The following is a 16605-nucleotide window of genomic DNA, read 5'->3' as shown; positions in this document are numbered from 1 at the left end:
GCTAAGTCACTTACAGCTATTTGTGATGATCTGGGGTATGCTGATGTTTGGAGAGCTTTTCATCCCTCCAACAGAGAGTTCACTTTTTTCTCTGCACCTCATGGATGTCAGACTAGAATAGATTACTTTTTTATGCCCAGGACGTCGCTGCAGTCTGTTTTATCCGCTAGGATAGGAAGCATAGTCATATCTGATCATGCGGAGGTGATCCTGGACATAAAACTCAACGGGGCATTCAATCAGGCAAGACATTGGAGGTTGAATATAACCATTCTTAAAGACCATACATTCACATCATATTTTATTACAGAGTTTAAAGCATTTTTCTCTATTAACTCTCAATCAACAGATAACCCCTCACTCCTTTGGGAAACCTGCAAGGCGTACGCCAGGGGTCTGATTATGTCATACGCAGCCACTAAGAGGCGGAAAAAGCGTGAAAAGCAAAAAAACACTAGAGGGTGAATTAGGAACTAAAGAGAAGGACTACATTAAAACTCCCACTCCTGCCCTATTAAAGGAAATATCAGTCCTTAGATCAACGTTGGACTCTCTCCTAACACAGGACGCTGAATAGAAAATGAGATTTGTCAAGCAAAAGCTATATGAACATGGCGATAAGCCAGGAAAGTACTTGGCGTACCTAGCTAAAAAGAGAGCTGACTCACAGTCAATTGCGGCTATTACTGATTCTGATGGCAATCATTTATATGAAAATAAATTGATAAATGACTCATTTAAGAAATTTTATGCAAATCTTTATGCCTCAGAACTGCCAAATGACGCACCCAAGTTAATGGAGAACTTATTTTCTAAGATTGAGCTCCCTACTATCTCCGAAGAACAGAGGTCTCTCCTTAATGCCCCTATTACTGAGAAAGAGATAATGTCCGCAATTAAGAATCTGCAAAATGGTAAGGCCCCAGGACCGGACGGGTTTTGTAGTGAGTTCTATAAAGAGTTCCATGGCCTGATCCTTGAGCCATTGCGTGATATGTTTAACCACTCATTTTCAAATGACCAGCTTCCCCAAACGCTGCGAGAAGCCAACATATCACTTATTCTCAAAAAGGGAAAATGTCCGGAGTCTTGTTCCTCGTACAGACCAATTTCCCTTCTGAATGTGGATAGAAAATTGCTTTCTAAAATTCTAGCCACAAGATTAGAGGACTCACTGCCACTAATTGTGAAAGGAGACCAAACTGGCTTCATTAAGGGCCGTAGGTCATGTAACAATGTCAGACGGCTTCTTAATGTAATTCAAGTCTACCAACGAAGTGCTATGGATGGTCTTGTGCTCTCCCTAGATGCTGAGAAAGCATTTGATCGTGTGGAGTGGTCTTACCTATTCTTTGCTCTAAATAAATTTGGTCTGGGGGACAACTTTATAAAATGGGTGAAAGTTTTATATGAAGATCCTCAGGCTGCTGTCCTTACTAATAGACTAAGGTCAAATAGCTTCTCTATACACAGAGGTACCAGACAGGGCTGTCCTTTGTCCCCCCTCCTATTTGCACTCGTTATGGAACCACTGGCCGAGGCCATCAGGGTAACGCCTGCTATACAGGGGCTGCTCATTGGTGATGTTCACCATAAAATAAGCTTGTATGCTGATGATGTCCTGATATTCATTTCTAATCCCGAGTCTTCAATCACATCTCTTATTAATATTATAGAGTTATTCAGTGAATTCTCAGGCTACAAGATTAACTTAACTAAATCAGAGGCTATGCCACTTGGTAACCTTCACTCTGTACCTAATACTTCTCCCCCCTTCCCTTTTAAATGGTCTCCCTCAGGTTTTACGTATCTGGGTATATTTGTAACTCCTAAATTCCAACAAATGTACAAAGCCAATTTTGTTCCCTTGTTTGACACAATAAGACAGGATCTGGAGCGCTGGAACTCTCTTCCGATTTCATGGTTGGGTAGAATATCCCTCTTGAAAATGAACATTTTACCTAGGCTACTTTATCCAATCCAAATGATCCCAGTATTACTCTCCAATAAGGTAATAAAGGATGTAAATGGATGGCTAAGTTCCTTTATATGGAGTAAACGCAAGTCAAGACTTAAGATGGCAATATTGAAGCTGCCAAGTTCTATGGGTGGCTTGGATCTGCCCAATATCAGGTTCTATCAGTGGTGTGCCCACCTATGTTATATTTCAGACTGGATCACAAATGATGACTCCTCTATTTGGTTATACATTGAGACTTCTCTTTCGAAATACCCTTTACAGGATCTTTTATTTTTCACAAGTTTCAAGTCTGTAAAAGATCACTGTAACAACCCCATTACACTTAACACACTCAAAGTATGGAGGTCAGTTCAACGTTTCCTGGGAAGGTCCAAACTAACCTCTGCTCTTACCCCAATTCTTAACAACCCAGATTTTGTCCCAGGATTGCTGGATGCTGGCTTTAACGTTTGGCTTAATAAGGGCATACGCAGACTAAATGACTTATTTGCGGATAAGATTTTATTGTCATTTGAGCAGATGGTCGAGAAATATCAACTCCCAAAGCAGGACTTTTTCCATTTCCTACAAGTAAGACATTATATTCTGAAGAGCACCACCTTAATTGGCAACCCTGATATGTCTGTCATTGAAAGAATGCATTTTTTCCCACAAAGAAAAATGTCTGTAAGTCTGTTTTATGATGCTTTAAGGTCCTTTTCCGCTGTCGACACACAGAGGGTGAAACAAGTGTGGGAGAAAGAACTGTCTGTTACTATTGACGAAGAGATGTGGGAGGACATTTGGAAATATGCAAAAACAATATCTATATGTAATCATACTAGAGCAATTCAATTAAGAATAATACACAGATTGCATATATCCCCAAACCGCAGACATGCTTTTAGCTCCTCTTCCTCTTCTCCTCAATGTCTTAAATGTAAAACTGATACAGGCACCCTAACACATTGTTTATGGTCATGTACCAAAATACAAAGATATTGGTCTGGTGTTCTGCAAGAAATTGAAAAGATCCTAGGGGTCGATCTAGAATTGGACCCAGTTTCTCTACTGTTAGGTCTCCCTAGTAGGCATGTTACTTCTGTGGGTAAGAGGAGGCTTTACAACATCCTCACCTTCGCAGCGAGGAAAAACATACTTTTACAGTGGATTAGTGATAAGGTTCCCTCTATTAAAGATTGGCATAAGATACTATTTGAATGGGTGCCAGCTGGAATATCTGACATGTACATTGCATTCTAAGACAGATCAGTTCTACAAAGTATGGGAACCTTACCTATATTACCTAGAACCTGAAGTATCAGCTATTATGCTGCAGGGATTCTCTTAGAATGGTGATCTATGTATTTCAGAATTACACTGTACGGTCAATGTGGGGAACCCAACTTCTTGGTTAAACTGAGCTTTTTTTAATTTAATTACATTTTTTCTGTTTATGTTTGTTTAAAATGTATGTATTGAGAGACGCAATGAGGGGGATGGGGTGAGAGAAGCGCTGAGCGGGGTGAGGAAAATGGTGTGTGTGTGTGTGTACGTGCGTGCATACATACGGATATGTGTAAGTGAGTGCTGTTTTTTTTTTGCCTTGTCCTTGTATCTCTTAATATGGGTGAAAATTGTGAAACTCCAATAAAAAATATTGTTACAAAAAAAAATAAAGTAGTGATCCTAACTGACCTAAAACAGGGAATTTTTACGAGGATTAAATGTCAGGAATTGTGAAAACTGAGTTTAAATGTATTTGGCTAAGGTGTATGTAAAGTTCCGACTTCAACTGTATATCTATATATAAAAAAAAAATGTGGATCACATTTTTATTTGGCATACCCCAGATTGGGAATACCTCTTCTAGACGATTCTGTGCTTCCAAATTTGTGGCAACAGTTTGGGGAAGGCCCCTTCCTGTTACAGCATATCAATGCCCCCATGCACAAAGCGAGGTCCATACAGAAATGGTTTGTCAAGATCGGTTTGGAAGAACTTGACTGGCCTGCACAAAGCCCTAACCTCAGCCCCATCGCACAGCTTTGGGAGGGATTGGAACGCCGACTGCGAGCCAGGCCTAATCGCCCAACATCAGTGCCCGACCTCACTAACGCTCTGGTGGCTGACTAGAAGGAAGTCCCCGCAGCAATGTTCCGACATCTCATGGAAAGCCTTCCCAGAAGAGTAGAGGCTGTTATAGCAGCAAAGGGGGGACCAACTCCATATTAATGCCCATGATTTTGGAATGAGATGTTCGACGAGTGGGTGTCCACATAACTTTGGCCATGTAGTGTATCTTCATCACCATCAGCTACCATAAATATTACCTCCCCACAGCAGCAGATAAAAGGCTAATTTAAATCATTAGTTGAGTTATGGTATTGTAGAATTGAATTCACCATTCATTAGTGACATACCAGTTAAACCTATCCTCTAATGGATCTGTGTTCTCCTTAAAAGCGTCTCAGCAGAACTGCATCTAAGGGGGATCCCTTGCAGTACAGTCTCTCTGAGGGAGGCTGTTTATTCTCCACATCATAAACCTAGTTGCCTTCCTATTTTCACCTATGCCCCTTAGGCTGTGTTTACACAGGCAGCCCAATTCAGTTTTTTTTTCACTAATTGGTCTGATGTGAAAAGATCTGCGATTGATCAAATGACCAATTAGTAGAAAAAAAATATCAGAATTGGACTGCTTGTGTAAACACAACCTAAGAGGCATAGTGTGAAAATAGGTGAATATTGAAGTGAATTAAGGGACTTTTCTGCAAGATTATACAGAAAATACTGACAGCCTGATATTGTGAAGATTAATGGACTCATGTCAGCTCTATCCATTACATTCCTATCTGCTGCGTTGTGAACTTTCACTCCACTGAACACTCCCCAGATGACCACACCCTCCCTGCTTTGTAGGCATGTCACAATCTGAAACAGAAAGCCTTTTGCCTTTACATGGAACAGCTGTGCCCACAAAAGGCATTAAATATAGATGTGACACATTACGCATTCAAGTTATTGACACGATCCGACTTCTGTGTATCTATGGTGACAGATATAGGTTTGGTCAACCTCAAACAGAAGGGTCAAAGTATACCTCCCACTAAAATAATCACACCAACTGAAGTTTTATTCTGATTCAAGTTATTTCAATTTAAAAAGTGGATGTTTAGTTATGGGTTTTCCTTATCCAAAGATGAATTACAGACCCTCATAGTTATGGTGTCAAACAGGATGTTTATTAACTATAGTATGATCACAAATACCATCTGTTAATAAATTATTCTAGTTCTAAATACACCACTTATCTGGATTAAGATAAACATTTCAAACTGGTACAAATTCAAACATTTTAAACAAGCTCCATAGGGCATTAATAAATTACATTGCTGGGTCAGTCAGTAAGGCATACAAAAGAACATTACATACATTAATGTTGAGGTTAATAACTATATTCAATATAAAAATCAGTGCAACAGTGTTGAGGTACAGTGCAGGTAGAATTTGATGCCAAATCCTATTGGCCTAGGACCACCATCTTTTCATTATAATTGACCTAAAACCATATGTCGCATTGCAACCAATCAAAAGTTCTCATTAGGAAGGTAGGGTAAAACATTTATGTTTAGAGCTCATGGACCAGTGGCACGGCTGATGTTGAAGTGCTTAGCAAATTTGCCCGAATCGTGTCTCTGTGTGATTGACTGAAGCAGTAGCCAATGGCCTGCTCTGTTTCCTGGATCCTCTTTCGGAACCGGTCTCTATCACGGGCTAATTCCTCCCATGGTCCTTTGCGAGACATCTGCCGGGCAAAGGGCCAAGTATGCATCACATGGACCTGGACAAGTGGTGAGAACCGCACCTAAAATACACAAACAGGTACACACGTGTCAGATGAGAGCATTTGACTGCAGTGTTGGGAGACAGTCACGCAACATTAACTGGAAGTGAAATCTCCGCTGACTCATGACTCTTGTATCACATGACAGGTTTAGTCATTACAACCTCTTGCTTAGCAACAACAATAAACAAGGGCTTGGGGAAGCACACAAGTAAGCCTACGCTGTGTACGAGGTAGATGAGTCATTGACTGACCTCACCATCAACTATACTACAAGTTATATTAGGGTGATTCCACACTAGCAGGAAATATATTTTTGGTAACTCAGATTGTTCTGGCAATTCTCACATGGAAACTTCATTTGGGAGGAAGGCTGTTTAACATGCTTTTTACATTTGTATCCCAAACAATCTGTACTTAATACAGACATCGTGGTGGCATTATGCTCCATAGTGTGCTCTAAAATATGGAGTATGTCTGGATTCTGAAATACAATGGTTGACATTTATTCAACATTAAAAATATTAATCTCAAAACTACCCCTTTTATTTTGTTCATTTTAAGAATCGTTTGGAACAATATACTCTACAAGTACATCATATTTCCAGAAGGGGCTCTCTGCTAATGCTGAAGTTATGATACATTTTATGAGCATCACCAACAAACACAGTGAGTGGTAAATGGATTGAAATGGAACTCCATCTGCTGGTGATTTGCTGAAGTCGCAATCCTAAAGGAGGTCTGTGATTGGTTAATGACCTATAACTTCACTTTCTATGTATAAAATGGATTATATCATTAAGAAGTACCAGAGAACCCACTCTGGAAATTTGACATGTTTAAAGAGAATATTGTTCTAAACAATGTCAAATGTTAGCTAACTCAAAATAGTGTAACAGATTCATATTTAATGTTGAATAAATTAATGTGATTTTTCTTCTCAGAATCTAGACATAATCCATATTTGAGAGCTCACTATACTGATACTATAATGACACCAAGATGTTGTCGGTTCACAGGTCTTAAAGGAGGCATGTATAAGTCTAAAAATGGCCTCTCATGATTCTCTCAAAAACAGTTTGTGATACAAATGGAAGCATATCAAACATCCTTTCTCACCCAATTAAGTTTGTGAAAATTGCCAAAACAATCTAGAATTCCAGAAAAATATTTGCGCTCCCGCTAGTGTGGAATCACCCATTACCTTTTTATATATTTGTTTTGTATTTCTGAGTAAATAAGTGGTTCCCCCTTACTAATATTCAGTTCCTAATATTCAAGTATTATGAACTGGATGTCTTGTTTGTTCATGTTTAGCCAATATGTAAACTTGAGCTATTAATAGTACATCATGTTTACTTGCACATTTTTATATGGGCGATGTGATAGACATATCATTTTTAAGGTGGTAAATCTAGAACTATAGACTGAGGGATGTAGAACATGGAAAACTAATAACCTTTTTCAGAGGGTGGTTGAACTTCTCCTGAGGTTGTCCTTGTCCTCCTGTTACTTTAGCTTCAGGTCTCCTCCAGGGCACTAGTGTAGTAGCTGGGTGGTAATGCTGCTTTAGCGGTCTCTTCGGTAGACAAGGCTGTGTGTGCCTGGTTGTTTGGAGGCTTTTGGCCACAACGTCCCTCTGTTTACCCTGGCCGGGTGGTGTCTGTGTGGGGCAGGTCTGTGGGGTGAGTGGGTCTCCAGTGCTGAAGGCAGGTGGCTCTGTGGTTGTAGGGGAGCTCTGGAGGCAGGCACGGAAGTTCAGAGGGTGGTAAGGGTCTTCATTTTGGGAGCGGGACCTCCATAGCTGCTCCTCTGTGTCATCCTCAGAGGAGGAAGGGCCAGGGGTCTCGCTGTCAACAGTGTCAGAAGAACATGAGGCCCTTTCAGCCTCCTGGGACTGTGTAAGCGTTTTGTCTGTGTGAGGGACTGAGCTGGCTACAGATGCCGTGAAACACAGGGGGTTGTATGGGTCGATGGGGCTGGTGAAGAGCTCCCAGAGCCTCTTGCTCTCCTCTTCGTCCAGGTCTGCGCACGAACCATCAGAACTCCCCCAGCTGCTTTCGCTATCTGAACGACTGGTCCAGATGTTCAAGCCACCGAGGGTCTCTTGAAGTTCTTCACCCGGCCGGCCTGACAAGTTACAGTCGAGGCCGCCGCCAACTTGATCGTCATTTTTTGTTTCCCCCATATTGGAGCAGCTTGAATTGCAGGGGGGGAAAGAGAAGGGGTTGTAAGGGTCGCTGAAGATGCCCTTCGGGAGTCCCTGGCCTTTACTGTCCTCACTGTCAAACGCTCCCATGTTTCGGTCATCCTCTTTACCCCAGTAAGCACTCAGATCCTCTTCGGGGTTGTCATGTTTGGTTTTGAAGTCAAACGCTTTCTCCTTGCGACACGTTTCATCCAAGCTGGAACTCCTGTGAGTGCTGCACACTAACAGGTTACAGTCACCTGGAAAGCCCATTTTACAGCTGGGGTGGTGTCCAAGGTAAAGTCCATAATCGCTATCCATCCTGGCACGGGACACAAAGTCGTCCACCAATCCGCAACACATCGCCTCAGCCTGCAGGCTGGACAGAAAGGACCCTGTGTGGGAATTTCCAGAGACAGAGTTGATTCTTAGGTGAACTTCAAACCTGAACATATGGAAAACTGTTGAAAGAAAAAGAACAATAGGTTAGGTTACCCATATAAATTTGCCCAAAAGTCCCTCTTTTTACCTGATTAACCCATAGACTGTATGGATTAAACAATGTACAAACAAATTGTTGAGTGGTTCTATGTCCGGTATTGTTATTTGGACAATAACTAGCCTACCAACCCATTCTCCCCTCCAAATGTTTTATAAAATAAGGACATTAATGAACTTGTTATATTGTTAGTCGCCAGTTTTACGGTACCAGGTCAAAACAAGTTACAATCCGTGCGACCAGGGCCACATTCCCCCACACATACAAAATGAAGTGAGGTTTCTGTATAAAAAAATGTATTTTATTTAACCAGATATACTAGTTGAGAAAAAGTTCTCATTTGCAACTGCGACCTGGCCAAGATAAAGCAAAGCAGTTCGACACATACAACACAGAGTTACACATGGAAATGAACGTTACTGTACCTGACAAGAAACTGTAGTAAATGACATGGACCAACAAACGAAGTTGTTCCCACAGTATGGTCCGTATATGCATGATCCACCGTAGGAGTGCCATACCACCGACGCCAAAACTGTCCATCGCAGGTCGATGAGAACTAGTCGTAGAAGAATTGATGCCACTTGAGGCCATTTTAACTCGAGCCATGTCTATCATTCGAAGAATTATCCTCACGTATTCTGATATCGCTCGTCGAAAACAACTAGATTACTCGCCCTCGTCAGTTGTCGTACTGTATGAAAAGGCTTCATTTTCCCCTGAAGTATTACTTTCTACGTATATAAAATATCTCAAACGTTGACTAGTAGTGCAGGCATATTTTCAGTTGTGTTGTTGTAGTAGAGTGAATGTCGAACGACCGCGACGACACTACCCTTAAATAAACAAGTTCGCGTCGTCATATCATGCTGTGATTGGACAAGGTACGCGTCAGTCACATCCAAGTACCGCCTCCTCATTGTAAACTCTCCCTCCACTCACGTGACTCAGTGACGCAGGGAAAGTGCATGGGAAGTGCATGGAAAGTTCCCGGAAATTCTCCATGGTTGCCTCTTTAGTTCAGTCGAAAAATAAACGTATGACATCACAATAACACAAATAGAAGCTGCCACTATATATCCATATTATGCCTCATTAAATAAATACAAGACAAATAAATATCTGAATCCCAATTATTTATTAATCCAAAACGTGATGATGATTATGCCACCAAAGCAGAAGCTGTCGAGGACTCGCTGTAGAAGAAACAAAAAGGAAATGATTAGAGACAGGAAAACGCAATAATACTCTCACAAACCAAAAGTGAACCACCTAGCCAACCATGAAGAGAATACAAACAACTGCTTTCCATTTCAATTTACAACACAAATCAGGGCACCCCACTTCAACATAAAAAAAAATAATAATAATAATGATTCACATTCGAATTGGTTATATTTGACCCAAGATCAGACAACCCGGAACTAAACCATGGTTAGAGTGTATAATACAGTGCTATATGAAGGGGACTGGCAGAGTTGGCAGTGCAGCCACTCTGATAATTGACCTCCAGCATTCCCCTGTCACAACAGAAATATCTCAGCTCTTACAGGACAAAGAGCAGGACAATGAGTTGTGCAGGAGTCATAGCGACCAAATGAAATGGCATAGACAGAGGTCTGGTACAGTAATATAATGGGCATGTTATGAAGCAATTTGAGCTTAATTAAGTATGGCAGACTATGTTTGCCATACAAAAGATCAGTAATTGTGTTTACTGGTACATACTACTTCCAGTTGGGAGCAAGTACTCTCTTGGTCTTGTAGTAACGGGCCAGTCTGTGGATCCTGCTCTCGGTGAGAATCAGGCGGAACTTGGCATCTTTGTCCTGCAAAAAAAACAGGGGTACAGATATTAGCATCTCTAGAAACAAAGTAGCTTAACAAGCTATTCTTAAAGAGTGCGCACATGACTCAAACCTACATGCAGTACAAAAACACCAGACCCAGACAGGAGAGTGCTGTCCCTGATATGGCTCAAAACTTAACACATCTTGTGAGAGACAAAAACGTGTTTACATCGGTCGGCCTACTTTTGACGATTGTGCGATAGGGGTCACTTCGGCCTTCAGATGTAAATATACTGAACAAAAATATAAAACGCAACATGCAACAATTTCAATGATTTTATATAGTTACAGTTCATATGAGGGAATCAGTCATTTGAAATGAATTCAGTAGGCCCTAATCTATTGATTTCACATGACTGGGAATACAGATATGCATGTGCTGGTCACAGATACCTTAAAAAAAGCTAGGGGCGTGGATTAGAAAACCAGTCAGTATCTGGTGTGACCACCATTTGCCTCATGCAGCGCGACACATCTCCTTTGCATAGAGTTGATCGGGCTGTTGATTGTGGCCTGTGGAATGTTGTCCTACTCCTCTTCAATGTCTGTGCCAAGTTCCTGGATATTGGTGGGAACTGGAACACACTGTACGACAGCGTGTTCCACAATCAACGTTGATCCAGAGCATCCTAAACATGCTCAGTGGGTGACATGTCTGGTGAGTATGCAGGCCATGGAAGAACTGCGACATTTTCAGCTTCCTGGAATTGGGAACAGAGACTTGCGACATGGGGCTGTGCATTATCATGCTGAAACATAAGGTGATTAATTAATTATATTAATTATTAAAAATAAAAAATGAAATAATACATTTACTAAAGTATTCAGACCCTTTACTCAGTACTTTGTTGAAGCACCTTTTGCAGCGATTACAGCCTCGAGTCTTCTTGGGTATAACGCTACAAGCTTGGCGCACATGTATTTGGGGAGTTTCTGCCATTCTTCTCTGGTCCCGTGTGGCTCAGTTGGTAGAGCATGGTATTTGCAACGCCAGGGTGTGGGTTCGATTCCCACGGTGGACCAGTACGGAGAAAAAAAAATGTATGAAATGTATGCATTCACTACTGTAAGTCGCTCTGGATAAGAGCGTCTGCTAAATGACTAAAATGTAATGTAAAATGTGATGGTGACGGATGAATAGCACGACAATGGGCCTCAGGATCTCGTCACAGTATCTGTTTATTCAAATTGCCATCGATAAAATGCAATTTTGTCCGTTGTCCGTAGCTTATGTCTGCCCATACCATAACCCCATCGCCACCATGGGGCACTCTGTTCACAACGTTGACATCAGAAAACCGCTCACCCACACGATACAGGTGGTCTGTGATTGTGTACCTTTCGGTTACTTTCCCAACGCACTAACCACTAGGCTACCTGCCGCCCGTCCAAGATAATCCATCCACCTGACAGGTGTGGCATATCAAGAAGCTGATTAAACAGCATGAACATTACACAGGTGCACCGTGTGCTGGGGACAATAAAAGGCTAGTCTAAAATGTTCAGTTTGTCACACAACACAATGCCACAGATGTCTCAAGTTTTGAGGGAGTGTGCAATTGGTATGCTGACAGCAGGAATGTCCATCAGAGCTGTTGCCAGAGAATTGAATGTTTAATTCTCTACCATAAGCCTCGTCTAACCTCGTTTTAGAGAATTTGCCCAATTTGCCCAAGTGGTCTGTGATTGTGTACTGCCATATTCTCTAAAACGAGGTTGGTCGAGGCTTATCTCATCGCTGCAACTCCCGTACAGATTCGGGAGAGGTTAAGGTCATGCATTCTCCGAAACACGACACCGCCAAGCCGCACTGCTTCTTGACACACTGCTCGCTTAACCCGGAAGCCAGTCGCACCAATGTGCCGGAGGAAACACCGTACAGCTGGCAACCAAAGTCAGCGTGCCATTGCCCGGCCCGCCACACATAGTCGCTAGAGCATGATGGGACAATGACATCCTATCGGGCCATACCCTCCCCTAACCTGGAACATGCTGGGCCAATTGCGCGCCACCTCATGCGTCTCTCGGTCACGGCCTGCGACGCAGTGCCTTAGACCGCTGTGCCACTCGGGAGGCCCAGAGCTCAGTGACTTTCAACGTGGTACAGCATAGGATGCCATCTTTCCGAACATGTCAGTTCGTAAAATTTCTGCCCTCCTAGAGCTGCCCCAGTCAACTGTTATTGTGAAGTGGAAAGGTCAAGGACCAACAACGGCTCAGCTGCAAAGTTTAGGCCACACAAGCTCTCAGAACGGGACAGCCAATTGGGTTTCCATGGCCGAGCAACTGCACACAAGCCTAAGATTGCCATGCGCAATGCCAAGAGTAGGCTGGAGTAAAGCTTGCCACCATTGGACTCTGGAGAAGTGGAAACGCGTTCTCTGGAGTGATGAATCACGCTTCACCATCTGGCAGTCTGACTGACAAATCTGGGTTTGGCAGATACCAGGAGAACGCCACCTGCCCAAATGCATTGTGCCAACTGTAAAGGTTGATGGAGGAGGAATCATGGCCTGGGGCTGTTTTTCATGGTTCGGCCTAGGCCCCTTAGTTCCAGTGAATTGAAATATTAATGCTTCCGCATAAAATGACATTCTAGACCAGTGGTTCCCAAACCTTTATAGTCCCCTAAAAACATTCAACCTCCAGCTGCGTACCCCTCTAATACCAGGGTCAGCGCACTCTCAAATGTTGTTTTTTGCCATCATTGTAAGCCTGCCACACACACACTATACGATACATTTATTAAACATAAGAATTAGTGTGAGTTTTTGTCACAACCCAGCTTGTGGGAAGTGACAAGGAGCTCTTATAGGACCAGGGCACAAATAATAATATTATAATAATCAATCATTTTGCTCTTTTTATATAGCCATCTTACATATAAAACTTTATTTGTTCATCGAAAATTGTGAATAACTCACCAGGTTAATGAGAAGGGTGTGCTTGAAAGGATGCAGATAACTCTGCAATGTTGGGTTGTATTGGAGAGAGTCTCAGTCTTAAATCATTTTCCACACACAGTTTGTGCCTGTATTTAGTTTTCATGCTAGTGAGGGCCGTGAATCCACTCTCACATAGGTACGTGGTTGCAGGGGCGAAAATCTGATATCAACTTTGGGGGGGACAATTACATGAAATTTTCTCAAGAGCAATTCCTGAGGGGGACACCAAAAGTAGTGCTGTAACACATAGCCTACATTGTAATATGGTAAATGTATATTGAGGAACCAAAGAAATAAGGTGTTTGCCGTACTCCTAACTACCGGTACCCAAAACTACACAACTACTCACAACAGCAATACCATTGCCTTTAACAAATCTTAGTTCAGTCACCAGTTTAAGTTGAGAGTGGGGGTATCCATGGCATTTTCCAATTATGTTCCTATTTTACAAGTTAAAAAAATGGAGAACCTTTCATAATGTTGCCAAACAAAGACTCAACAAACTTACCTGAGACTCCCTGTTTCTGCCAGTCTGTCCCTGCATATCTGTCCCCAACTCTGCTGTCTGTGTGCCATCTGTTGCCTGCTCTGCCTAATGACATCATTGTGAAACATTTCCATTAGAATTTCATTTCTTTCTTATGAACATTTTATCAACTAGTCTTTGAGATATTAGGCTACTAGGGTTCTTACTTTGCGTTTTGGTGTACTGAAAAATACTCTGCTGTCCGTCTTTTATTTTTCTGCCATTTTTCTACCTGGCTGGCTGGCTACACACACACACAGTGTGTAGGTTATTTACAGTAGGAGATGGGCTTCTATCATCTTATCTTTTATCATTCTATTTTGGCTTCGATCTAAAAGGTAGCTAGCAAATGTGAAACGGATTAAAATGACAAGAGTTGACAGCTGTATGAGTTCACCATTTACACAACATATGCTGCAACCTTTTGTAATTTTAATAGTTTCTTTCATATTGGCTGGCTTCCAACAATAGCTGAATTTGCAAAGCTAGCGAGCACCAATTCAGTTTCAGTGGTGTTTGCTATAATCTTTGCTACCCGGGTTAAATAAAATAAATAAATAAAAGTTCCCTTGCGACAATTTAGCTTTTGCAACGAGACCATTAAATATATTTAAGACAATGGTAGAAGAGAGTGTAGTTCTGTTCAGTTTGGACTTCAGTTTATCACTAACCTTATCACAGGGACTTTGAAGCACTAACTTACATCATCTGCATGCTGATCTCGGAATAAATTGACGATAGCAAAGATTCCATCTTTGACGAGGCCACATAAATGGAATAGGTACTAGCTAGCTTAATAGTTAATATTTGCGCGCTAGCTCTGCATATTCAGCTAGTGTGTGTGCGCGATTGACTGGATTAACCTCACGTCAGTTACGTTCATTGAGTGCCTTTCAGACAGTGGCTACGACCCCTCTGTTACCTTGCCAGTGGATCAAACCATTTTGAGGAAAAGGGTGGGGGGGTCGCAATCTTTTGAAACTTAAAAACACGCTATTAAGTGTCTATAATCAGCACAATTGCTTTCATTGCGTATTATTAATATTATTTAAATTACATAGTTATGTTTCAGTGATATATTGGGGGGGACATATCATATTTTTCCCAGGATGGGGGGGTCGTGTCCCACCCGTCCCCCCCGGGATTTCCGCCCCTGCGTGGTTGCAAAGGGCATCAGTGTCTTAACAGCGCGATTTGCCAAGGCAGGATACTCTGTGCACAGCCCAATCCATAAATCTGGCAGTGGCTTCTGATTAAATTCAATTTTCACAGAACCGCTTGTTGCAATTTCGATGAGGCTCTCTTGTTCAGATATCGGTAAGTGGACTGGAGGCAGGGCATGAAAGGGATAACGAATCAAGTTGTTTGTGTCATCCATTTCAGGAAAGTACCTGCGTAATTGCGCACCCAACTCACTCAGGTGCTTCGCTATATCACATTTGCCATTGACCGTAAGCTTGAGGTCATTTGCACACAAAAAAATCAAACCATGATGGAAAGACCTGTGTGTTGTCCTTGTTAATACAGACATAGAATAGCTCCAACTTCTTAATCATAGCCTCAATTTTGTCCCGCACATTGAATATAGTTGCAGAGAGTCCCTGTAGTCCTAGATTCAGATCACTCAGGTGAGAAAAAGCTCCACTCAGATAGGCCAGTCGTGTGAGAAACTCGTCATCATGCAAGTGGTCAGACAAGTGAAAATTATGTTCAGTAAAGAAAACTTTAAGCTCGTCTCTGTCAAGGGCATCGTAAGGAGTGGACCAAAACGCAGCGGGTAAAGTGCTCATCTTCTTATTTTATTAAAGGAAAAACACTTAAACAAAACAAATGACAAAAACAGTCCAGTAAGGTGCACAGACTATACTAGAAACAACCACCCACAAAACACAAGAGAAAACAAACCCAACTAAATATGGCCTCAAATTAGAGACAATGACAACCAGCTGCCTCTAATTGGAGGTCATTGCCAAAAATCCAACATAGAATTAGAAAACTTGATAAACACAGAAATAAAAATATAGAACTTAAACCAAAAACACCGAACCACACAAAACAAACACCCCCTGCCACGCCCTGACCAAACTGCAATAACAAATAACCCCTTTTACTGGTCAGGACGTGACAGTCTCTCAATTTAAAAAAAAGTGTCAATACTTTGCCCCTTGATAACCAGCACCCTTCTGTATGTTGTAAAAGCGTTACATGGTCGCTGCCCATATCATTGCATAATGCAGAAAATACATATAAGTTCACGGGCCCTGCTTTAACAAAGTTAACCATTTTCACTGTAGGGTCCAAAATGTATTTCAACCTGTCAGGCATTCCCTTGGCAGCAAGAGTCTCTCGGTGGATGCTGCAGTGTAACCAAGTGGCGTCGGGAGCAACTGCTTGCACACACGTTACCACTCCACTATGTCTCCCTGTCATGGCTTTTGCGCCATCACTACAGATACCAACACATCTTGACCACCAAAGTCCATTTGATGTCACAAAGCTGTCCAGTACTTTAAAAATATCCTCTCCTGTTGTCCTGGTTTGCAGAAGAGGATGTCTTCCTTAACTGACCCCCCCATAAACGTAACGGACATATACCAGGAGCTGTGCTGTGCCCGCCACGTCTGTTGACTCATCCAGCTGTAACGCATAGAATTCACTGGCTTGTATGCAAAACTGTAATTGTTTCAAAACATCTCCTGCTATGTCACTGATGTGTCGTGAAACAGTGTTGTTTGATGAAGTCATTGTCTGTATAGTTTTTTGGGCTTTTTCACCCAGCATTGTCCCAGC

The 16605-nt window shown here is 42.0% G+C and overlaps 1 protein-coding gene and 1 non-coding gene across 3 annotated transcripts; both read right to left on the bottom strand.

Moving 5' to 3' along the window:
* Positions 1 to 5183: 5183 nt before the first annotated feature.
* LOC123724551 (uncharacterized) lies at positions 5184 to 10596 on the bottom strand. Of its 2 annotated transcripts, none has more exons than XM_082957177.1 (4): positions 10223 to 10596; positions 8920 to 9690; positions 7267 to 8456; positions 5184 to 5828 (listed from the first exon to the last, which is right to left on the bottom strand). In XM_082957177.1, the coding sequence occupies exons 2-4, from the start codon at positions 9110 to 9112 to the stop codon at positions 5592 to 5594; spliced, it is 1620 nt and encodes a 539-aa protein (XP_082813303.1). In that variant the 5' UTR covers positions 9113 to 9690; positions 10223 to 10596; the 3' UTR covers positions 5184 to 5591. The 2 variants fall into 2 exon arrangements, with proteins under 2 accessions (XP_082813303.1, XP_082813304.1); XM_082957178.1 differs by having other exon boundaries at positions 7267 to 8390.
* On the bottom strand, positions 9948 to 10075 carry LOC145858817 (small nucleolar RNA SNORA19). Its single transcript, XR_014379296.1, has one exon. It is a non-coding gene; the product is annotated as a small nucleolar RNA SNORA19 (small nucleolar RNA).
* Positions 10597 to 16605: the final 6009 nt, after the last annotated feature.

The sequence above is a fragment of the Salmo salar genome, chromosome 10 (assembly GCF_965601325.2).
Source record: "Salmo salar chromosome 10, fSalSal1, whole genome shotgun sequence".
Classification (NCBI taxonomy): Eukaryota; Metazoa; Chordata; class Actinopteri; order Salmoniformes; family Salmonidae; genus Salmo; species Salmo salar.
The sequence above is the reverse complement of the archived record's forward strand: the minus strand, read 5'-3'. Positions and strand labels throughout refer to the sequence as shown.

Excerpts from the sequence above, each read along its gene's own strand:
- LOC123724551 (XM_082957177.1), bottom strand. The coding sequence starts at position 9,112 with ATGATAGACATGGCTCGAGTTAAAATGGCCTCAAGTGGCATCAATTCT. Across the intron at positions 8,457-8,919 it reads TTACTACAGTTTCTTGTCAG|TTTTCCATATGTTCAGGTTT; the intron begins GTACAGTAACGT and ends TTCTTTCAACAG. Across the intron at positions 5,829-7,266 it reads TCAACCACCCTCTGAAAAAG|GTGCGGTTCTCACCACTTGT; the intron begins GTTATTAGTTTT and ends TGTGTATTTTAG.